This window comes from Salvelinus fontinalis, chromosome 13 (assembly GCF_029448725.1).
Source record: "Salvelinus fontinalis isolate EN_2023a chromosome 13, ASM2944872v1, whole genome shotgun sequence".
In the NCBI taxonomy this organism is placed as follows: Eukaryota; Metazoa; Chordata; class Actinopteri; order Salmoniformes; family Salmonidae; genus Salvelinus; species Salvelinus fontinalis.
Window position 1 is genome coordinate 41,099,591 of NC_074677.1, and position 25,604 is coordinate 41,125,194.

The 25,604-nt window shown below is 42.4% G+C and overlaps 1 protein-coding gene across 1 annotated transcript; it reads right to left on the reverse strand.

Moving 5' to 3' along the window:
* Positions 1-555: 555 nt before the first annotated feature.
* Positions 556-21,172, reverse strand: LOC129867847 (uncharacterized). Its single transcript, XM_055941332.1, has 2 exons — positions 20,053-21,172; positions 556-1,261 (listed from the first exon to the last, which is right to left on the reverse strand). Exons 1-2 carry the CDS (start codon positions 20,721-20,723, stop codon positions 571-573), a joined length of 1,362 nt encoding a protein of 453 aa, XP_055797307.1. The 5' UTR covers positions 20,724-21,172; the 3' UTR covers positions 556-570.
* Positions 21,173-25,604: the final 4,432 nt, after the last annotated feature.

Consider the following 25,604-nt stretch of genomic DNA (forward strand, 5'->3'; position numbering starts at 1 on the left):
TACAAGTTTCAGTGTAACAAAATCTTACCTTGCCAACAGAAAACTACAGACACAATAAGGCCCTCAGTACTGCACTACAAATATGAGCCCACGTACTGTGCAACTATAGCTTTTTTTTTCAAGTACTTGAAAACCAAGAACCTTCAAGTTTTCATTTACAGTACGGTGCTGAAACAAAAGGGCTTTGGTTTGTCAGCTCAAGCTTGAAATGAATGAATAAAAACTATATTTGAAACTATTGTGAAACAATTAACAGTTGTCAACCCAGCCATTTGAGATTATATGTACAGTATCTCGGTCTGACAGCCTCTACCATACGTCACACAAGCCTGCACACTATACAGCTGAACAACGAAACTAAATAGAAATGCGCAGGGGAGGAAAAGCCAAGAAGTAACATTAAAGCACACATTTCTTCATGTTGGAGTCTTTCTAGCAGATTCCTCTCCTAGTTTTTGTGTCAGACAGCAAACAAACACGCTAATGTTCAGAATAGCGATACCTCTCCTCTTCTTTTCCTTAATTTTTTTTTCTGCCCTCCATTCAATCAGGCAGGTGAAGAAGTCTCTCTCAGACGTAGTCCTTCCTGTCGTATCGCGCTGCACCCCCGCTGCGAGGGGCAGAGTAGGCCATGCCGGGGGGCTTGTACCTCTTCTCCTCCCTGGGGGGGCAGGAGCTGCACAGCATGGCCCCTCCGATCAGTAGCAGGGCTGCGGCCCCCCAGCCAATGTAGAGAGAGGCCCCCAGCTCCCTCTTCTGTGCGTTGATCAGAAGGGGGTTGTAGAAGTCTTGGATGATGGTGCTGGCCGACCAGGAGACAGGGATGAGGACTAGGATCCCGGCCAGGATGAAGAAGATTCCGGAGATGATCATGACTTTAGCTTTGGAGGGTTCATCATCGATGCAGTTGGTGCACTTGGCTCCGACGATGGAGACCATCACCCCTAGAATCCCCAGGATGATTGCGATGATTGTCATGGCTCTGGCAGCCTGCAGGTCCTGGGGCAAGGCCAGGAGGGAGTCGTAGACCTTACACTGCATCTGCCCCGTGCTCTGGGTCACACAGTTCATCCACAGGCCCTCCCATATGGTCTGGGATGTGATAATATTAGCTCCGATATAGGCTGTCACCTTCCACAAGGGCAAAGCACAGACCACGATGCCCAGGATGAATCCTATGACGCCCAGGGCAATTCCCACGATCTCCATGCCCATCGACATGCTAGCTCCCTGGGCTGGCTCTCTCCAACACCTGCCCTTCCTGGTGGAATGAGGATGTGACTTAACTAAGAAGTTCTTAGAACCTGCTGAGATTCTCAACTTCCAGAGTCCAGTGCACAAATTCTAGAACTAACAGAGGATTCAGTCAAGCTGAGATTCTAATCAAAGACAGAAGAGTCTGTTCCAAATCTGGAGCTTCTTTGTGGTTCTTTGTGTTCAGTGTTCTTCCTTGTAACTCCTCGCTCTCTCGCTCTCTCTCTTTCTCGCTCTGTGTGTGGGGGTGTGATGTAGCTAAGTGATGCTGCCACATAATCAGAGATCCTTTATACCCCAGGGTAGGCAGGAGAGAAGGAAGGGACCAGTCACCTGGTGATGATGTCTCAGTATGGTAGAACAGGAGTTTTCAAGCTTTTCACAAAAACAATGACCTGCCCATAGAGGCTACTGAGAAGGGGATGGATGGAGGAGGAGGAGGAGGAGGGAGGAGAAGCAGGAGAGATGAGAGAAGAGAAGGGAGGGAGGAGGCAGCCAGAAGGGAGGGTTTCACCTGTAATCTGACTCCCTCTTGACTGTTCCTTACAGGAACATAAGGACAATGACAATTACCCTGGCCTTGCCTGCTCCTTTCAGAAGAAATAATGCCCTCTAAATGTTGGGGGAAAGTATGCTGAATCATGTCTTCTGACTGGATTTACACTGTATATTTGAGGTACAGGCTGGTATAGGTCGGTCGTTCCACAACACGAGGGCCTTTTGTGTAACGAGTGCCTTTTTGATAAAGACTTGCTAAAGTGCCAAAATTCTGCATTTGACATGTCCCTCCCTGCACCCTCTGTGACTTCTGGGAATATTTTAACGCACTTAACCGCACACTTTATCCAAGTTTTTACCATCATTGTAAAGCTCTAGTTAATTTGTGGCTTTGACAAAGTCATTTCTGAAGATGATCATTTATTTCATGTGATTAGCGATTCATTTAAGTCTGTCCCTCATTTTAAGGTCAACCCATTTATGTGAACTGAACTCTCATTTTAATATGGTGAAACTATTCATTTAAAAAAAAAAAAAAATTCTAAAGAAACATTCAACATCTGAAAGTAAAATCATAGTGTGGATAAAAAACTGCGTGGGTCATGCATGCAGTAACACGTCAACCCTGTTACCCATAGATATACAGGCTTGAAATGTTTGAACAAATTACATTTTGTGGTGAAGCTTGCATTCAATTGCCACTTCCTGCTGTCCATTCTCCCTGTCACAGGGGGATTTATTGCTGATTTAGGATGAAATCATCAACCTTGTCACGGTCAATCCTGTTACTTTATTTGGCACTTAATGTAGTAAAGTAATTTAAAAAAAAAAATTGAGATGAGAAAACATATTTTTATGAAGTTAAATATGTTCAAATTAAGGAAAATCATTTATTATTTAAAAAAAAATTGTGACACTTCTCAAAAGGCACCGAATTGGTGGAACAAGTCAGGAAGTGTCATATCATGGTTTGAATACAGGTGTATTTCACACAAAAAACATGGAGGGGTTATGTTGGTTTGGCGACAAACATTAAGCAGCCAGTCAATTGGGTAGGGCCTGTGGCTACTTATTTGCATGGAAACACACACACACACACTCAGGCAGACACAAAAATACACAGGCAGGCAGATACACTCAGTCATAGCCACGCTCACACAAAAATGCACGCACGCACACACAGAGCAATAAAGCCTTACATTGTGATCGCCCTAGACCTATAGCAAAGTACGCAATTGCATTTTATGATAGTGATTTCTGACAGTGGTCTCTTGGTCCCTTGACTGTAATGGTAATTATTCCATAATTTGTATAATTCTTCCTTAGTTTATATTCCAAATAGAATGTATTACAGTTTTTTCCAACTGCTTACACACGTTTTCAAAACTGTCTCCTTTTTTCAAAACTCTACACACAATTCCCAAAACTGCACACACAAAATGCAAAATGCCTCACATCTCCTTCAAAATGTAACACTGCATTCAAAATGCCATAAACACATGTCAGAATGAAGCATTTGCATCAAATGGCAAACACTGCTTTCATAATAGTACATTTTTGGATATACCATGTAAACACTGTTGTTCTAAATCTAAAGCTCTTTGGTCTTTCATAGGCTTATATCTACATTTCAATACAATGTTCTACAGTGAAAGTAATCTGCTGAGAGGGGTAACAAGTACACTGTAAACACCAATGCAATGTAGAAACAGAAAATATTTATTAGGCCAAACATTACTGTTGCATACAGTAGCATACAACAAAACCATAAACATATGTAAATCAAAAGTATATTCTTTAGAATACAGTAAAGAACACAATTGTGTGTGTGGGGTCCTGGGGGGGCAGTCCAGGAATTGGTAGGGGGGGGGGGGGGCAGTCACCAGTGCTAAGCTACGCTTCATCTCTTCTCCGGCCTGGGTCTGGCCACAATACTTCGTCCACATCACAAGATACGTTTTCTCTTGCCAGACATCGAGGGAAGTATCTCCTAGCATGGCGTATCCAACCTTGGACAGAGGCAACCTCTATGTCCCCACATGCGTCCTCCATTGCCTGGAGAAGGGGCATGCGGGCATAGGGTTGGCGATCATACACTTTCCAGCGGCAGGCTGAGAAGAATTCCTCTATGGGATTTAGAAAAGGTGAATATGGGGGTAGGTACAAAACTACAAATTGTGGATGGGTGGCAAACCAGTTTTGGACCAGAACAGCCCGGTGAAAACTAGCATTGTCCCATAAAACCACAAATCTAGCAGGCTCCTGATCTGGATCAGGGACAAGCATTGTGTAAATTGCATCCAGAAAAGTGAGCATATGGCCGGTGTTGTATGGACACAGTGTAGCATTGTGATGGAGGACCCCGTTTTGAGTGATGGCAGCACACATAGTTATATTACCCCCACGCTGTCCAGGGACATTGGTAATTGCCCTCTGTCCTATTACATTTCTTCCGCGGTGCCTGGTTGAAGCCAACCTCATCCACATAAATAAATTCATGGCGAATTACATGGGCATCCAGCTCCAATACTCTCTGTAACAGACAAAAGGATATACAGATGAGTAAATATGGTATGTCTGAAGTACTGGAAGTAGTGTTGCATACATACCTCTACAAAGTCATGTCGCATATTCTTGACTCTGTCAGTGTTTCTCTCAAATGGCACCTTGTAAAGTTGTTTCATCGTCACTCGGTGCCGTTGGATGATGCGTTGTATGGTCGACAGGCTTACAGCATTGATGTTGTTAAATATGGTGTCATTATTCAAGATATGCTCTCTTATCCTAATTGCATTGTTGGCCAAAACCATATTTATAATTGCAGTCTCTTGTACATCTGTAAACAAGCATCCTCATCCTCCATGATGTCTTTGCCTTTCCACTCTGTACAGAATTCAAACATAGTATGTGTTCAGCATAGGAACTGTAAACAATGTACAAATGGCAGTAAATGGATGGCTTAGAGTTACAAATGTTTATGCAATACTATGCAGTCATACGTATTTTACAGTACATTACTGTAATTCTAAAATAGTCATTAGACAGTTGCATACCTGTCTCATTTCTGAAGATTCGAATTATGGACACCACTGTAAATTGACTCAAGTTGGGCTGGACTCTCAGTCCAGCCTCTCTCATGGTCAAACCGTGGTTGATCACATGATCTACAAGTGTTGCCCTAATCTCATCAGAGATGGCTCTCCTTCCTTCTCTTCTTTGCCCTCGTCCTCTTCTTCCTCTTCCTCTCCCTCCTACTCCTCTTGCTCGCTGTCCATTGTTGGCATCCATTGTTCAAAACAGGTAATCTGACCTTTGACCTATTTATAGGCCTATACTACAGTAAAGCAGTGATTGGTTAGTGATCAGTTAAGCTATTAGTGTTTGCACATGTGAGGAGTGTGTGTGTGACCTGGTGAATAAGTGTAGCATTTTGATTGGTTGTGTTTGGAAAAGGAAAGCAAGTCACTCCTGTTAGATTTTTGTGTTTTAGGTAGAGAATTGTGTGTAGTGTTTTGAAAAAAGTGTTTTATGCAATTGACAACTGAGTCAAAGGCTGAGAAATAGCTTATGATTTTGGATATTTGGTGTGTAGTTTTGCACTTTGAGTGAGAGGTTTCAAAAATTGTGTGACATGAAAAGATTTTGTGTGTAAGCAGTTGGAAAAAACTGTAATAAAAGACAATAAGGAAAAGGTTAACATTCCTGTCAGAATTGGTGTCGCTTTATTATGTTAGCCTACTTCCTGGTGCCATATGGTGACTTGGCTTTCCACAGCCAGCAGGTTTCTGTGTCTGTTCCTGTAACAGAGCGATTGTGTGTGCAAATATTCCCAGATCCCTGAAAACACGTTTTCTGAGTAAATAGAGAGAGAAAGAGAGAGACAAAGAGCATAGACACCCTTAGCATACAAACTCCCCCACCTCTATGATTCAGAGGGGTTGGGTTAAATGCGGAAGACACATTTCAGTGGAATGCATTTAGTTGTAAAACTGACTAGGTATCCCCCTTCCTTTCCCTCATCTCAGTATCGGTTAGATACACACTCACATTACATATATACCCAATGCCAGATTAGAAATACCATAAAAAATGTCACCCACACAATTGTTGTCCGTCATAAGTATACCTAATATTCAGTAACTTTTAAATCCTTAACTAAGAGTCTATTGACCCGTGCATCAATCTAAGTAACATAATAAAACAAATCCCCATCAAAATCTGTCATTTTAAGCTAGAGATATCTGGTGGCCGAGCTAAACAGTGTTTGTCAGACCATGAGACATCCTGAAAATTGGTCTTCTCACGAAAATGTCTGTAGCATCCGAAAGACTCGTCTGAAATCAGTACTGCTGATTTCAGACAACTGACAACTTCTGTCTGTAGCGTCCGAACCGTTTGGGCTACAAACTAATATGACCACTCTATGGTCACGATGGCGTTCTCCGTTTTCTCTACGACCCTCACAAGTGTCACAGGACTCGTCTGAAGGTAACCTGGTATCGGTTTTCAAAATGTACGGAAGTATGGAGGTAGTTTTGTGCCAACAAAAAAGAGGTTAAAAATGTGTAAAAGAAAAGTTAACATTTCCTGAGCGTTTATATGGGCTATCGTAGTAAAGGCCAAATTCAATATTTTATCAACCCTTTTTCTCAAAATCAAATAGTTAAATGATCCTGGATATGACCATCTTTAAAAAATGACATATGTTAGCTTAGTTTGCTGTTTTGTCCTTAGTTGTCCGTGAAGCACCTTTCAGCTGACAAAAGCAGTTGTACAGACAAACTTGGGGAAACACAACAGTTATGCTGTTTGTGGTCCAGCAACCCAAGATGGCCGCATTTGATGAGATAATGCAGCATTACAAATACATCACAAAGGATACAGTGTAAAGAGTCACTTTGGGGGCTGGGCCACTCTACACTCTTCTTTATAAACATTTGTCTTTATTAATGTCTTAATGAACTTTTTCTAGAACACCATATCACACACTCACAAACTGAAAACATAACGTGTGTACAATTCATTGGTTAGAGAGAGGTCTCAAATATCACTTTCATTTGTATCACCTGTAGCGTTGTAATCGGCGCAAAGTTGCTTCCTGTTCCGGTTGCGTGTTTGGCAACGTTGGCGTGGGTCAAACAAAAACACCCTAATGATTGACTGACAAACTGTGACGACGGCATGGTGCGGTTGGTGAGAAGGAACTGCAGCGACTTGAAGGTGACTTCATAAAAAAAACTCCATGATTTTTTTAAAGTTCATGTAGTCGATATAGTCAGCCGCAAGTCAATTTTTATCCCCATAATTCAAGACACTTTGAAAGGCGGTGACGTCAATGGACGTCTTGACAAAGGTGATCCGCTCAAACACACCCACTCAGTCAGGGTTGGGGTCAATTCAGAATTTTGGAATTGACTCCCATTCAACTCATGAGTTGAAATTAAATTGACCACAACCCACACGATGTAGAATTTGAATATGAATGACTGGAAGTAGAATTGAACTTAGTCATAGAACGAGTGTTTCATTGAATCTGACAAGTCACACTTCCAGATACCAAGAATACAGTATATCACTTTTCTCTGGATTTTTTTTTTCCTATACTCTTTTAACCTCAGTGCTTAGAATAGCCAATTATATTTTTTCGGCAAACAATGTAGTTAAAATAGACCCTACCTTATATATTGCGTTTTGTATTCCAAAGCCACAATCTGTGACTGGTGCAAAGATTTTGTGGACATGTATTTTCTGGATATAATGTAAACCCATTGCTTGGAGGCAGAGGACGGTGCCAGGGACGTACTGAAGTCTGTCCACAAAAACCTGGAGAGACTGGAGATGCTACAGACAAACCAGCAGAGCATCGCAGAACTGACAGCCAGTTTAGAGTTCAGCCAAAAGGAAATAGACAAACTGAAGAAGGAGAATAAATCTTTGAAAGGTACTGTGCATACCATGCGGAATGCTGTTGACACAATCGGGAGAGCAGAATGCTGAAGGAGTCACTGCTTGATATACAATCTCAGGGAATGAGAGACATTCAAATTTTTTGGGGGGGGGATTTCTAAAACAGACAATATCGAACCAGAGAATAGTGTGAATTAATTTATGACTGAAAATCTGAAACTGCCCTCTGATGTGGTGGAGAAAATCACCTTCTCCAGGGTGCACAGAATGGGGAAATCCTTCAGAGGCAGACCTCACGCAATTATTGCGTTCTTTGAACATTTCAAACAGAAGGAAATGGCCAAAAGCAGAGGCAGAGAATTAAAAGGAATAACTATGGGATGAATGACCACTTTCCTCACAACATAAAAGAGACGCAAAGTGCTCTATCCTGTCATGAGAGAACAAAGGGCCAGAGCGACCGAGTTGCACAGGTTGTGAACAAACTGTACATAAATGGCCAGATGTTCAGATACACAAAATGTACTCACTCTTGGCTAACAGGCCATTCCCTGTTTACAATGAGTCCTGAATCCAGTGTTCCACTAAAAACACAATGACTACCTCTACAAAAATGTCCTATCGATTTGCAATTATCAAAGAAAGGTCCCCATATCACCCATATAAATGTGTGTAGCCTCCCTAATAAGATCCATGAAGTCTATGACTTGGTGCATAAAGACAACGTGCATGTCCTAGCTATCACAGAAACCCATCTGGATCATTCTATTACTGATGGACAGCATCAGTGGTCATACTACGATTAGAACGGACAGGAACAGACGAGGTGGTGGTGCAGCAATATACTCTATATATACACAAAAGTATGTGGACACCCATTCAATTTAGGGTATTCGGCTATTTCAGCCGCACCCGTTGCTGACAGGTGTATAAAATCGAGCACACAGCCATGCAATTTCCATAGACAAGCATTGGCAAAAGAATGGCCTGACTGAAGAGCTCAGTGACTTTCAACGTGGCACCGTCATAGCATGCCACCTTTCCAACAAGTCAGTTCGTCAATATTCGTCAATAAGTGCCGTTATTGTGAAGTGGAAATGTCGAGGAGCAACAACGGCTTAGCAGGGAAATGGTAGACCACACAAGCTCACAGAATGGGACCTCCGAGTGCTGAAGTTTGTAGTGCATTATAATCGTCTGTCCTCGGTTGCAATACTCACTATTGAGTTTCAAACTGCCTCTGGAAGCAACGTCAGCACGAAAAATGTTAGTCGGGAGCTTCATGAAATTGGTTTCCATGGCCGAGCAGCCGCACACAAGCCTACGATCACCATGCGCAATGCCAAGCGTCGGCTGGAGAGGTGTAAAGCTCGCCGCCATTGGACTCTGGAGCAGTGGAAATGTGTTCTCTGGAGTGATGAATAACGTTCACCATCTGGCAGTCCGACAGAGGTATCTGGGTTTGGCGGATGCCAGGAGAACACTACCTGCCACAATGCCAACTGTGACATTTGATGGAGGAGGTACAATGGTCTGGGGCTGTCTTTCATGGTTCGGGCTAGGCCCTTTAGTTCCAGTGAAGGGACATCTTAATGCTACAGCATACAATTACATTCTAGACGATTATGTGCTTACAACTTTGTTGCAACAGTTTGGGGAAGGCCCTTTCTTGTTTCAGCATGACAATTCTCCCATGCTCAAAGCAAGCTCCATACAGAATGGTTTGTCGAGATTAGTGTGGAAGAACTTGACTAGCCTGCACAGAATCCTGACCTCAAAACCTTTGGGATGAATTGGAATGCAGACTGCGAGCCAGGCGTAATCGCCCAACATCAGTGCCCGACCTCACTAATGCTCTTGTGGCTGAATGGAAGCAATTCCCCACAGCAATGTTCCAACGTCTAGTAGAAAGTCTTCCCAGAAGAGTGGAGGCTGTGATAGCAGCAAAGCGGGAACCAACTCTATATTAATGCCCATGATATAGAAATACTACGACTAGAGTTTAATTTACCATTTCAACCACCAAAATTAGTTGGGTGTGTGTACATGTTCAAATGTATCTTACCTGGATGTTATATGTGACAGTATTGACCATGCTACTGATGAAAACAAAAAGTGATATATTCTCAAAGATTTTAATATTACTGTAACTGGAAGCACAAGAACGAGGGCCACAAATCCAGACTTGCCAGATTCAATGACAGTGTAAATCTAACGGAAATGGTTAATGCCACCACTAAATCCTCCAGAAAAAGGTTTGGCAACCAAACTTCATCACGTATTGGTTTGATATTTTGCAGTAAAAATATGTACCTTTGGGCTCGACCAATCATAGTATTATTAAAAACAAAAAACACCATTTTAAGTGAGAAGTTGGCGTTGGTCTGAAACCAAAAAAATTTATGAAATTCACATAAGCACCACAATGCCTATTCTACCCAGGCTCTACCGAGGTTTTCCAGCACACAGCTTTGACCTACTACAGTAGCTATGTTGGTATTGTACTTCAAACTATGTTTAGGCATGTTGCTTATGATTCAAACCTTCTCAAACAGTCTAGTTCATACTCTTAGAGGAGGTGCTTCCACAATAACGTGATGTGTACCGCATACAAGGTAAAGCATTTAATTTGTCACCCACCTCAGTAAGACATCTCATTACTCTACCTTTTCATGCTGTTTTAATTAAATGAAAGCAAGCATTTTATACTTACAAGACCATCAGGCTTAACTGAGCTGTTTTGTCTTGTAGTAATGTGGTGCATGCCTGTATTTCCTTAAACCTTTGTTTTAGCAATACATGTCATTGAAAATAATTAATAATAAAAACGTAATTTTTGGGGTCAGTAGGTGCCCAACATAACAACAGGTGGTGGTGTGTTGGACACAGAAGCTCAGATAGATACAGCCTATCTGCATTCCTGATTTCTGTAACTGTTAGCTTTCCTATGTAATAATGACATAAGCTCAGAACCACTTGTGTTTCTAACGTGGTCCTGTTTCATCAATGCTGTGCAGATCAATTCACTACCTCTGTCAAAATAATATGTAACTTAAAGTTATATTTGTACTTGTATGCCTTTTTGCAAAAAAGATGCTGACGCATTAATAATACACATTTACAATAGACCTATACGTAAAACTACATGGAGCCAACTTATATATACAGTACCAGTCAGAAGTTTGGACACACGCACTCATTCGTGGGTTGTTCTTTATTTTTAGCATTTTCTACATTGTAGAATAATATTGAAGACATCAAAACTATAAGTAAGATGGCGCCAATCGAGAAAATCCTGACTGGTTGCATCACTGCCTGGTATGGCAACTGCTCAGCATCCGACCGCAAGGAGCTACAGAGGGTAGTGCGCACGGCCCAGTACATCACTGGGGCCAATCTTCCTGCCATCCAGGACCTATATACTAGGCGGTGTCATAGGAAGGCTCAAAAAATGGTCAAATACTCCAGTCACCCAAGTCATAGACTGTTCTCTCTGCTACCGCACAGCAAGCGCTACCGGAGCACCAAATCTAGGACCAAAAGGCTCCTTTACAGCTTCTACCCCCAAGCCATGAGACTGCTAATCAAATGGCCATCCAGACATTTTACATTGACACCCCCTCCCCTGTTTTTACACTGCTGCTACTCGCTGTTTATTATCTATGCATAGTCACTTTACCTCTACCTACATGTACCAATTACCTTGACTAATCTTTATCCCCCACATTGACTCAGTACCAGTACCCACTGTATATATCCTCGTTATTGTTATTGTATTGTGTTGCTTTTTATTTATTTTTTACTTTTGTTTATTTAATAAATATTTTCTTGACTCTTTTTCTTGAACTCCATTGTTGGTTAGGGGGCCCTGAACTCCAGGGGGCCCTGAACTCCATTGTTGGTTAGGGGGCCCTGAACTCCAGGGGGCCCTGCACCCTAGGGGGACCTGAACTCCATTGTTGGTTAGGGGGCCCTGAACTCCAGGGGGCCCTGAACTCCATTGTTGGTTAGGGGCTTGTAAGTAAGTATTTCAAGGTAAGGTCTACTACACCTGTTGATTTTTGGCGCATGTGACAAATAAAATTAGATTAGATTTGATATGAAAGGCACATTGTTTATTCTATTGACCTAATCATGGCATCAACAGCCTGCAGTTTCACATTACCACAGGTATCAGCTGATGAAGTGCTCAAAACATTCATTTGATTACCTGAGGTCACATGGGCTCAATCTCATTGACAACAAACAATTTTGACTAGCAGCAACTTACTGTATATTGCAGTTCCAATTAGGCATATTGTTAACCTCCCAATAATCCAAGGAAAGTTTCCTAATGAGTGGAGGCATGCAAAATTGTGTCCAATTCCAAAAGAAAAAAAATACCTTTTATAATATCAAACAGTAGACCAATTAGCTTACTGTCGTCATTTCGTAAGATTTTGGGAGCAATTGGCAGAAACCATATATGGGAATATATAGAACAGAATAAAAGTATCACAGCCTACCAGCATGCATACCGTAAGGATCATATGGCTGCAAGAGCTCTGGCTGATTTAAAAAGATCAATGGCAGGTCACGTGACCAAGGTAAACTTCTTCTTGATTTTATTGCTGCTTTTGACCTTGATAATCATGATGTACTGTTGAGATTGTGTGACTATGGATTTGATAACACCTCATTAAGATGGTTACAGCCATATCTTGTCAACAGCAAGCAGTTTACATACATTAAATGGTGCCCATTCTGTATACTGTGGTGTTCCACAATGTAGTGACCAAGAACCTCTTACAGTGCGTGCCTACAGAATGAGTATTCACAACCCTTGACTTTTTCCACATTGGTTTGTGTTACAGCCTGAATTTAAAAAATTATTTAATTGAGCTTCTGTCACTGGCCTACACACAATTCCCCATAATGTAAAAGTGTAATTATGTTTTTCAAAAATGTTTACACACGTTTTTTAAACGAAACGCTGAAATGTCAATTATTTAACCGCTTTGTTATGGCAAGTCTAAATAAGTTCAGTTTTAAACATATGCTTAACAAGTCACATAATACGTTGTATGGACTCACTTTACATTTTTTTATTTAACTAGACAAGTCAGTTAAAAACAAATTATTATTTTCAATTATGGCCTACCAAAAGTCAAAAGGCCTCCTGCGGGGACGGGGGCTGGGATTAAAAATGAATAGATGTTACGCACGCTTCTGAGAAGAGGGAACGCAACTCCCTGCTGCAACTCAACTCTCCGTGAAGCGAAAGAGGCATGGACCGTAGGTGCGAGAAAGGACGACAAAGGCAGAATTTACCGTTACTAGGATTTATTTCCTACACGGTAATATGGGGAAAAGGGGCTGGACGGAACCAAAGCAAAGACAGTAAATATCAAAGCTTCCCCCTCTCCTATCTAACCTGCCTACCTATCTTAGCACCACCTGGTGCCCTAACCAAAATACAGGGGGTGGTCCGCCCAGGTCTTACCTAGTGTGCCTAGACATTGAATATACTACGGGTATTTGTATGCCCGCAGGCCTCTTGCCTATGCCCGCAGGCCTCTTGCCTAAGCACTCCCAAAGTGCCTTCTCCTTCCCCCCTGGGAACAAATGAAACAGAACAACAAACAATTTCAATAATCAAAACAGTGTGTCCTATAACACATAACAGACATAACCAATCAGCTCCCTCAGCAACAACTTACATAGTACATACCAAATCTCTTTGAGAAACAAACAACACTTTATCACAATCAAATTCTCCAGAAAAAATGCCTCTCTCTCTAATCTCTCAAATATTAAATCTTCTCTCCTCCTGAACAGAACACTGGCTTTTATATGGCTTCAGTAGTCTAATTGGATACAGCTGCATCTTGACGAGGGGGCGGGGTCAGCTCTCTAATCATCCCTTAGCCATTGAGTCGACCAATCAGCTGGTTGGGGAGGCTTCCAGGAAGCCATCTCCTGAAACACACACACTCAAATACAACACAGAAACTGGGGAACGTAACAATAGATAAATCAAATATAAATATAGGACAAACACACATCACGACAACAACATAGCATGGTAGCAACACAACATGGTAGCAGCAAAAACATGGTACCAGCATTATTGGGCACAGACAACAGCACAAAGGGCAAGTAGGTAGAGACAACAATACATCACACAAAGCAGCCACAACTGTAAGTAAGAGTGTCCATGATTGAGTCTTTGAATCGTCCTGAATACAAAGTGTTATGTGTAGGGAAAATCCAAAACAACTCATTACTGAGTACCACTCTCCATATTTACAAGGATAGTAGTGTCTGCATCATATTATGGGTATGCTTGTAATTGCTAAGGACTGTGGAGGTTTTCAGGATAAAAAATAAAAGGAACCAGGCAAACCTGGTTCAGTCTGCTTTCCACCAGACACTGGGAGATGAATTCACCTTTCAGCAGAACAGTAACCTAAAACACATGGCCAAATCTACACTGACGTTGCTTACTAAGAAGACGGTGAATGTTCCTGAGTGGCCAAGTTACAGTTTTGACTTAAATGTGCTTGGAAATCTATGGCAAGACCTGAAAATGGTTGTCTTGCAATGATCAACAACCAATTTGACAGAGCTTGAAGAAGTTTGAAAATAATAATGTGCAAATATTGTACAATCCAGATGTGGAAAGTTCTTAGAGATTTACCCAGAAAGACTCAGAGATATATTTGCTGCCCAAAGGTGATTCTAACATGCATTGACTCAGGAAGTTGAATACTTATACACTGCTCAAAAAAATAAAGGGAACACTTAAACAACACAATGTAACTCCAAGTCAATCACACTTCTGTGAAATCAAACTGTCCACTTAGGAAGCAACACTGATTGACAATAAATTTCACATGCTGTTGTGCAAATGGAATAGAAAAAAGGTGGAAATTATAGGCAATTAGCAAGACACCCCCCAAAACAGGAGTGATTCTGCAGGTGGTGACCACAGACCACTTCTCAGTTCCTATGCTTCCTGGCTCATGTTTTGGTCACTTTTGAATGCTGGCGGTGTTCTCACTCTAGTGGTAGCATGAGACGGAGTCTACAACCCACACAAGTGGCTCAGGTAGTGCAGTTCATCCACGATGGCACATCAATGCGAGCTGTGGCAAGAAGGTTTGCTGTGTCTGTCAGCGTAGTGTCCAGAGCATGCAGGCGCTACCAGGAGACAGGCCAGTACATCAGGAGACGTGGAGGAGGCCGTAGGAGGGCAACAACCCAGCAGCAGGACCGCTACCTCCGCCTTTGTGCAAGGAGGTGCACTACCAGCGCCCTGCAAAATGACCTCCAGCAGGCCACAAATGTGCATGTGTCTGCTCAAACGGTCAGAAACAGACTCCATGAGGGTGGTATGAGGGCCCGACGTCCACAGGTGGGGGTTGTGCTTACAGCCCAGCACCGTGCAGGACGTTTGGCATTTGCCAGAGAACACCAAGATTGGCAAATTCGCCACTGGCGCCCTGTGCTCTTCACAGATGAAAGCAGGTTCACACTGAGCACATGAGCACATGTGACAGACGTGACAGAGTCTGGAGACGCCGTGGAGAACGTTCTGATGCCTGCAACATCCTCCAGCATGACCGGTTTGGCGATGGGTCAGTCATGGTGTGGGGTGTCATTTCTTTGTGGGGCCGCACAGCCCTCCATGTGCTCGCCAGAGGTAGCCTGACTGCCATTAGGTACCGAGATGAGATCCTCAGACCCCTTGTGAGACCATATGCTGACACATGCACATTTGTGGCCTGCTGGAGGTCATTTTGCAGGGCTCTGGCAGTGCACCTCCTTGCACAAAGGCGGAGGTAGCGGTCCTGCTGCTGGGTTGTTGTTCTCCTACGGCCTCCTCCACGTCTCCTGATGTACTGGCCTGTCTCCTGGTAGCGCCTGCATGCTCTGGACACTACGCTGACAGACACAGCAAACCTTTTTGCCACAGTTCGCATTGATGTGCCATCGTGGATGAACTGCACTACCTGAGCCACTTGTGTGGGTTGTAGACTCCGTCTCATGCTACCACTAGAGTGAGAACACCGCCAGCATTCAAAAGTGACCAAAACATCAGCCAGGAAGCATAGGAACTGAGAAGTGGTCTGTGGTCACCACCTGCAGAATCACTCCTGTTTTGGGGGGTGTCTTGCTAATTGCCTATAATTTCCACCTTTTGTCTATTCCATTTGCACAACAGCATGTGAAATTTATTGTCAATCAGTGTTGCTTCCTAAGTGGACAGTTTGATTTCACAGAAGTGTGATTGACTTGGAGTTACATTGTGTTGTTTAAGTGTTCCCTTTATTTTTTTGAGCAGTGTATAATAAAGATATATTACTGTTTTTTATGTATTTTTTTTTACAAATGTATGAATTTTTCTTCCACTTGGACATTACAGAGTATTTTGTGTACATCGTAGACAAAAAAATGACAATGAAGTCCTTTTTAATCCCACTATGTATCACAACAAAATGTGGAAAAAGTCAAGGGGTATGAATACTTTCTGAAGGCACTGTATATGCTTGCTTTATACAAATTACCTCCCTCTCCAATTCTACGGCAACCATGTTTGCTGACAAAACCACTGTCTGGTAAAAGGCAATTCTGAAGGTCAGCGAAAAGAGTCTCTGAAGCTGACAGGATAAGTATTTCAAATTGGATAACCCCAAACAAATTAGTGCTAAATACAAAGAAAACCAAGGCAATATCTACGAAGAGCAGGAGGAATAAACTACCCTCCTTACAGCTGACAGTTGGCGGGACACCAATAGAAGATGTTTCAGTGACTAGGCTGTTAGGTGTGCTGCTGGACAACTGTGTATCTTGGTCATCACACATTTCACAACTCTGCAACAAAATGATCAGTATGCTAAGATGGACTCCCAGAGCAAATTCTGGAACAAATCTCACAAGCTCTCATCCATAGTCAAATTACCTCGTCTGGAGCAATGCAAGTGTTGGTGACCTGAAGAGACTGCCGATAGCACAAAATAAGGCAGCCAGAATGGTTCCTCAATGTGGTTTTGATTGGTCCTCCATAGAATTACATAATGCACTCAAATGGCCTGACTGATGTAACATGCGCAGAGAGAGCGGTTGCCAAGTGCGTCGTTGGAGCATGTGTCGATACTGATAGGATCGAAAGAAAGGGGATGTTGCTCTCAGATCAGCATTCTCAATTCAAAATCGTACGTTAACATTCTAATTATTTCACAATACTGACGACAGATCAGCTTCTAGAGAGAAATATTACCGTCTATGGCTGCAAATATTGCGGTGGTTTACTCTAATGCTTATCCCTCCCAAAATCTTTACAAAATGACAGATCTTGCACATGACTGCACACGTTAGGCTGCACATCATTAAATATATATTGAGACAAATTACAGTCAGTAGCCTACTAGTAGCAAAATATAACTACATTTATTGAACATTAAATATATTTCAATATGATTGAAATATGCCTAGAGCCTACTATATTTACATTTTAATGCAGCCATCTCGGTTTTTATTTTAAGCGTCTTTTTATGTCGCTTGTTTGTAACCATTGCAAAGACATTGGAAACTTTATACTGAATTTATCGGCTGTCACAGAGAGATGGATAAACCATGTGATTCTATGTTTAACTGATATATTCTGTGTATACAGTGACGCAGGAGGGCAAAAAAGCATCTAACAACACACTTAGCTGTTCTACGAGTGGTCTGAGGCAGGCGTTAGATTACTAGCGTTTTCAAGTGCAACGTTAATTCATGTGTTTTTGGGAAACAGCTTTAACGATGCTCCTACGAAATTTGTAACGATGAACTTAGACTTAAGACGCTATTGGGAATCTGGGCCCAGTCCAGCATCTCTTAAAGTTGAAATATATAACTTTTTGGGGTAACCCGACCAAATCCGCATAAAAATGTGAGTTGTAGACCTGTCATTCTCATTGAAAGTAAGTCTAACAAGAGGCATATCTGTTCTATGTGTGCTATTTCTATGCTTCCCTTTCTTAATTTTGTTTTTTGCGTCTTTCACTTTCGGTTGTGTACACCAGCTTCAAACTGCAGAAAATGCAACCTTTTTGGTTTTGGAAATTATATTTCACAGCGGTTAGACACTTGCTTGTTTTGTCACATAAACTGAAATTAGGCAAACTATTAGAATTTTAGCAACCAGGAAATGGCAGAGCGATTTTTGCATAGTGCATCTTTAAACATTCCTGGATGCTTTTTCATGTGTGTTTGAGGTCGTTGTCCTGTTGGAAGACCCACAACCTTCAATGGAGACCCAGTTTGTAGACACTGGGTTGAGCATTGGACTACAAAACACATGATAATCTGCTGATTTCATGATGCCTTGCGCACATTCAAGGCCCACAGTACCAGAGGCAGAAAAGCAACCCCACAGCACTATCAAACCTCTACCATCTTTGACTGCAGGGAGGATGTTCTTTTCTTTGAATGCTTCATTTGGTCATCAGTAAACACAGCGTTGATCTGTATTGCCAAAGAGCTCTAATTTTGTTTCATTGGTCCACATAACATTTACCCAAGAATTTTACTTGTTTCGGTGTTTCTGTGGGTTTTTGAATCAAGCTTTCTTGTGTCTCCTTCAGCAATGGGGTGTTCTTATGTTTACCAACGACCAAAAGAAGTGTTCAAAGAAAAGATCACCCTCTATACAATCAATTATGGGGGATGTTCGATAATGCTGTGAGGTTGCTTTGCTGCCTCTGGTACTTGGGGCTTGGGGCCTTGAATGTGCGCAAGACATCATGAAATTAGCATATTATCAAGGTGTTTTGGAGTGCAATGTTCAACTCAGTGTCCAAAAACTGTGTCTCTTTTGAAGGTTGTGGGTCTTCTGGTAGGACAACAATCCCAAACTCACATAAAAAGCAACCTGGAATGGTTCAAGAAGAAACGCTGGACTGTTCTGGAGTGGCCAGTGACGAGTCCAGATCTGAATCACATCCGTTACCTGTGGTGAGAGTGGAAAAGAGCAGTTGGTGGAGTGCACCCCTCAAACATTGAAGAATTACAGCAGTTTACTGCTGAAGAGTGGGACAAATTGCCAGTAGAAAGGTGCAGCAAGCGTATTGATGGTTCAAAGAAAGCATTTGTTGGCTGTTATCTTGGCCAAAGGATTTGCAAACCAAGTAATAGCTCCAGGGTGCCAATAATTTTATTTGCCTTTATTTTCTACTTTAAAATTGTAACTTTAAGTTTACAAGAATATAATTCGTCCTGCAATGTTGAAAATCCAATAAGAAGGTGTGGAGACCAAAAGTTTGTAGGGATTTTTTTTAACGAAAAGTGCAAGGGTTCCAATATGTTTGGCCGTAACTGTACACTGATGTTTATGAATCAAACTGAAAACACAATATTGTCAGGCAAACAGAGGTCCACCATTTACAGTACAGTAGTAACACTTACACGTACCATCGAAAGGTTATTTATTTCAAAATAATTTACAATATAAACAGAGCCCAGATTGGCTGTCAATTATAATAAGAATGGTGAAAAGATAACATAACGCAACAACAAAAACAGATTACAAACTTCCATATGAGCCGTTTTTTTTTAAACAGGTTCACTCTATGGGGAGAAAATTTGCTCCCATCCCAATGTCACTGCTGTCACATAGTTTATGGCTACAGTGCCACCTTGTTGGCTAGACTGGTTGAGCCCCAGTAACCCTGCACAGTATATTTTGGTATTTATGTATCATATAAAATATATTTATACATTTCCTAGTCCTACTGCAAGTATCTTGCTTTGTTATAACATCTGTTGGATCGATTGGACGCATGACCTATTTATCCATTGAAGAAAATTGTTTTCTGCAAACTGTGCTTGCTCTTTGGTACACACAACAGTTATTTACAATACAATACAAGCTTTGCAACGTCCTACCTCTTCTTCTCACAACAGTACAAAACCCAAAGGCTGTGTTTCACATATTCCATATAACATTTGGAAATGAGTGATTCAAACCACTACAAAGAAGAAGAGCAAACTAAAAAAAAGTTCTGATAAATATGATATAAACATTAAGTTCAGCTGTGGGTCAACTTGCCATGACGTTTTATTTATCAGAATATCTATTATATAATGACATGTGTTGTCAAGATACAGTATAATATACTGTATCTTGTAATAATTGTTGTCATAATATACTGTATCTTGTAATAATTGTTGTCATAATATACTGTATCTTGGCCGCCCTGTGCTCGATACATCTCCCTTTCCATGAAGGCGAGGATGAGTAAAAGAATTTGCCCATGGTCCTGGTATATTTAAACAAACTGTGGAAACACTCCGTTATATTCTCAAGAAACCCACAAATAAACAGATATGTTGAACACCCCCCCCCCCCACCCCTCCTTTTCTCACACATAGTCTTTCCTGTTGTAGGAGCTGGGGGCCATGGACCTTGGAGCAGCGGAATATTCCATCCGGCTTTGGGGAGGGATTGAGTACCTTGTCATTGGTTTGTCTTCCTGAGGAGGGCAGCTGCAGCAGAGGATAGCCCCCCCCACCAGCAGCAATGCGGCCGCGGCCCAGCCCAGGTACAGCGCTGCTCCGATCTCCATCTTCTGTGCCGAGGGGATGATAGGGTTGTAGAACTCCAGGATGATGGTGTGGGCTGACCAGGACACAGGCACCAGCTGGGCCAGCGAAGCCAGGATAAAGGCAGCTCCTGCGGACACCATCACCTTGGCCTTCACTCCCTCCTCCTCGATGCAGTTGGTACACTTGGCTCCGATGGTCGCCACGAGGAGAGCTAAGACCCCCAGGATGATGGTAACCACAGAGAGAGCTCTGGCAGCCTGCAGGTCCTGGGGCAAGGCCAGCATGGAGTCGTACACCTTACACTGCATCTGGCCTGTGCTCTGAACCACACAGCTCATCCATAAACCTTCCCAGTAGACCTGGGCTGTGACGATGTTGGCTCCGATGAAGGCTGAGACCCTCCACATGGGCAGAGCACAGCTCACTACGCTCAGTAACCAACCCAGCACTGACAGGATCACACCCACTAGCTCCAGAGCAAACGATGCCATCGCACCACACTACAATTAAGTCTCATTTAGGATTAAGATGGCACTCCTCTTTCTCTCACTCTCCTTTTCTTGGTCTCAGTCACTCACTCTTCTGCTGTGGCTCTTTCCCTCCTTTCTCAGTCTCTTTATTTTCTTCTTCTCTTTCACTGTCCCAGACTCTCACTTCGGCCTTATTTCCTTCTTTCGCTCTCACTCTTCTTCGTTGTTACTATTTCTCACCTTTTACCCCTCACACTGTCTTTCTCCTCTGTATGCAGTCCTATTTCCTTCTCTCCTTCAGTCTTTAGCAGCTCACCTCTCCCTTGTCTCCGTATCCAGGAAGGAAGGCTTCTCACAGTGTGTTCTCTGTGTGTGTATCTCTGTCTGTTTGCTTTCGGGTGAGGAGTTGTCCACTCTTATCTTGTTATATTTTATTGCAGCTTGGTCAGACCCACCTAAGCCATGACATCACACATCAGGGCCAACCGATTAGGTGTGGCCTGAACACCGGCCATGTTTACCGGTGTGTGTGTGTGTGTTTCTCTCATAAAAGGGAGTAGTATTTATGGGTTAGCCATTAGCCCATAGTAGCACTGTGTTCTGTGGTGTGTATCGGTGTTAATGGGTAAGAGCTTGTTATGTGGTTGATGGGTAACTAGATGATAAGGAGGCAGGGACACTGAAACAAAGCTGGTTAGGGTGTGTGTGTGTGTGTGTTTGTGTTTGTGTATGTGCGCATGCGTGTATATGTGTGCGTGTTTGTGCATGTCTGTGTGTTTACTGTGGCCTACGTGTGTAAAAATGGGCTGCATGCTGACAATTCATTCTTAGGGGCCTTGAGGGTGTGCACACCTTCGTTCCAGCCCGAGACTAACATACACACCTGTTTCAACTAACTAACCCTTGACTACTTGAAACAGGTGTTAGTGTAAGGTTGGAACAAAAACTGTGCTCATCAAGTGGTTCCCACACAGGAAAGAGATGAGAAACACTGATGTACAGCAAAGGAGACACACCAACACTGTACAGTCTGCAGCGATTTGCCATTTTTACTGTCTTAGATTGGCAGATTGGTTGGTTGTGTTGGCAGTAGAGTTGGCACCATACCTTTACACTTGTGGAGCTACCAAAGTCCAATGCGGTAGATTTATTGGAATAATTGAATAGCACAAACGGTTAAAACAGGGCATATAACAATTCCATTAGCACATAGTGTCTTGTTTGCTCTCCTTGAGCTCTCTCTCTGTAAGCCTGCATGGGGGATAGGTTACAACATGCAATATAATATATCTCACATGCTTCAGGCCACAATACTTCTACAGGACAATGGCAGGCCATCCGTCTTCGAGCTGAAACTGAAGAGCATGCAGCAAGACAATGATCCAAACCTCACAATCAAGTCTACATGAAAATGGTTAAAAAGCAACACATTTGAAGTTTTGGAATGGCCTAGTCAAAGTCCAGACCTAATCCCAGTTGAGATGTTGTGGCAGGACTTGAAACGAGCAGTTCATGCTTGAAAACCCACAAATTTGGCTGAGTGAAAGCAGTTGATGGAAGAGTGTCTCAGATGACGTGAGAGACTGATCAACAACTACAGGAAGCGGTTGGTTGGAGTCATTGCAGCTTAAGATGGTCTCAATAATTGGTTGTGCTAAGGGGGCAATTATTTTTTCACACAGGGGCATTGGGTGTTGCATAACATTGTTTATGAAATAAATGAAATAAGTATGAAATTGTTGTGTTATTTGTTTCCTCAGGTTCATTGTATCTAATATTATATTTTGGTTGAAGATCTGATAATATTCAGTATCAGAAACATGCAAGGGTAGAGAAAATTCTATGTAAAGAGGAAAATACTTTTTCACAGTACTGTACCTAAGTAACAGAATTTTAAAAAATCCCCATCAAAACCTTCAGTCTAATCCACCAGTTTAAGCATCTGCGGTGGAAGGTGGCCGAGCTACAGCGGTGTGTGTCAGACCATGGGACATCCCGAAAATCGGGTCTTCTCACGAAAATGTCTGTAGCGTCCGAACGGTTTGTCTGAAGTCGGTAGTGCTGATGTGCCACCTTCTCTCTGTAGCGTCCTGACCATTTGAGATACAAACGAATATGACCCCATGGAAAAGTGAGACTCTCACGAACACTATGGTGTTCTCCATTTTGCTCTACGACCCACACAAGTGTCACAGGCCTGAAGGTAATTCATACCAATCAATGGAAGTATGGAGGTAGTATTGTGCCAACAAAAATAAGGGGTTAAATATGTGTCCAAAAAAACACATCTCCTAGATATACTGTATCTTGACAGGCTATATATAACTTGACCACATCAGTGCATTTTTTTTGCAATAATAATCCACATAAAGTACAGTCATTTGTTAAATTAGAGGTACATATGAATGTGAAACCACTGTTGCAATACTATGAAAGACTGAAGTAATGGGAAATCGAATGAGAGATGGCTGATCTTTCTCTGTTGGAATATTTGACACACTGCATTTCGCAGAGATCACGTTGTTAGAGACAGGTGGGACTTTTTTGCGGAAAGTAGAGATTGGCCAATCAGATATCATTTCCCAAAACCAATATTATAGGATATTTGTGAGGATTTAAGACCTAGTTAAGAAAGGCAAACACATATCTTTCCAGTTCAAATCAAAGTGCTATCCACCCTCAAGTTTTTGTCGATGGGCATTTTTCAGCGGGAGCTTGCCCGATCGGCATATCACATCTCTCGATGAGCCAATGTTTTGGATGTAATTATCAGTAAAATTAAATGTAATATACAGTTTCCATACACCATCACACAACAGGTTGAAGTCAAGAGGGATTTCTTTGCCATCAATTGATTCCCAAACACAGAGAAATAGACAGTACTGACCTCGCCATTAAAGCTCCATCCCAAAATGAGTTAAACTATGTCATCAAAAAAAGACTTCCACTCTTATGTGCAGGTAATAAGTTATGTGATCTTCAAAAAAAAATGCTGCTGAATCTGGTGGCCGTGTGGAAGCTCACGACTTGTTCATTCTGCAGATCAGCAATGTAGGCCTATAAGCCTACAGGAGGGAGCTGTTGAAGATGGATGGCTTATTGGTGAGTGTTGCCTGCTCATTTGAAGTATATTTGCCATTGCTAAAGCAACTTGAACTGTCCTATTGGTCGTCTCTTTGTAGCTATGTTTTAATTTTTACTTTGCAAACCGCAACTGAGCGAGACAAATTAAAACTTTGAGAATTTGTGATATTTTGAAAACTTTTTGGGGTTGGGCCGTTGTAGACTATTTCATAGTACTGCGTTGTATATTCTCCACAGGCAAATTCAAGGGATGAATTTGACCATATATTGTTAACCTTTAAAAGTCCATGCCATTGGTGGGGGTTATACGAAGGTATACATTTTTTTTTATAACATAATTATTTGATAAAATATTGAATTTGGCTGTTACTACTATAGCCCATAGATATGCATTGAATAACACACTGAGAAATGGCATAAAAGAGAGACAAAAAAGTGTCTTTCCTGTACAAATGACCAAAAGTATGTGGACACCTGCTCGACAAACATCTAATTTCAAATTCATGGGCATTAATATGGAGTTGGTCCCCCCTCTGTTGCTATAACAGCTGCCACTCTTCTGGGAAGACTTTCGACTAGATGGAGGAACATTGCTGCAGGGACTTGCTTCAAAGAGCATTAGTGAGGTCGGGCACTGATGTTGGACGATTATACCTAGCTCACAGTCGGTGTTCCAATTCATCCCAAAAGTGTTCGATGAGGTTGAGGTCAGGGCTCTGTGCAGGCTAGTCAAGTTCTTCTACACCGATCTCGACAAACCATTTCTGTATGGACCTCGCTTTGTGCAAGTGGGCACTGTCATGCTGAAACAGGAAAGGGCCTTCTCCAAACTGTTGCCACAAAGTTTGGAACCACAGAATTGTCTAGAATGTCATTGTATGCTGTAGTGTTAAGATTTCCCTTCACTGGAACTAAGGGGCCTAGACCGAACCATGAAAAACAGCCCCAGACCATTATTCCTCCTCCGCCAAACTGTACAGATGGCACTTTGCATTGGGGCAGGTAGCATTCTCCTGGCATCAAACCCAGATTCATCCGTCGGATTGACAGATGGTGAAGCATGATTCATCACTCCAGAGAACACATTTCCACTGCTCCAGCCAACGGCAGTGAGCTTTACACCACTCCAGCCAACGCTCGACATTGCGCACGGTGATCTTAGGCTTGTGAGGCTGCATAGCCATGGAAACTCATTTCATGAAGCTCTCGACAAACAGTTATTGTGCTGACGTTGGTTCCAGAGGCCGTTTGGAACTTCTTAGTGAGTGTTGCAACTGAGGACAGACGATTTTTACGCGTTATGCGCTTCAGCACACGGCAGTCCTGTTCTGTGATCTTGTGTGGCCTACCACTTCGCGGCTGAGCCGTTGTTGCTCCTATACATTTCCACTTACAGCCCTTATATAGTTGACCGGGGCAGCTCTAGCAGGGCAGAAATTTGACGAACTGACTTGTTGGAAAGACGGCATCCTATGACGGTGCCACGTTGAAAGTCACTGAGCTCTTCAGTAAGGCCATTCTACTGCCAATGTTTGTGTATGGAGATTGCATGGCTGTGTGCTCGATTTTATACACCTGTCAGCAACGGGTGTGGCTGAAATAGCTGAATCCACTAATTTGAAGGGGTGTCCACATACTTTGGTATATACAGTGTAGGTACTGTATGTGCATGCGTACCTACTTGTGTAAGCTTCAGGGTGCATGTGTGTGTGACTGGTTACTCCAGCACTGGCACAGCCACAGAAGAAAACAGGTGTAGAATATGATCTTGTTTATTTGTACACGTTATCGCTCAACACACTTAAGAATCACTCAGAC

What these genes read in the sequence shown, in the direction of transcription:
- LOC129867847 (XM_055941332.1), bottom strand. Translation starts at nt 20,723, where the DNA reads ATGGCATCGTTTGCTCTGGAGCTAGTGGGTGTGATCCTGTCAGTGCTG. An exon ending in TACAACAGGAAAGACTATGT is followed by an intron (nt 1,262 to 20,052) that starts GTGAGAAAAGGA and finishes TCATTCCACCAG; the next exon opens with GAAGGGCAGGTGTTGGAGAG.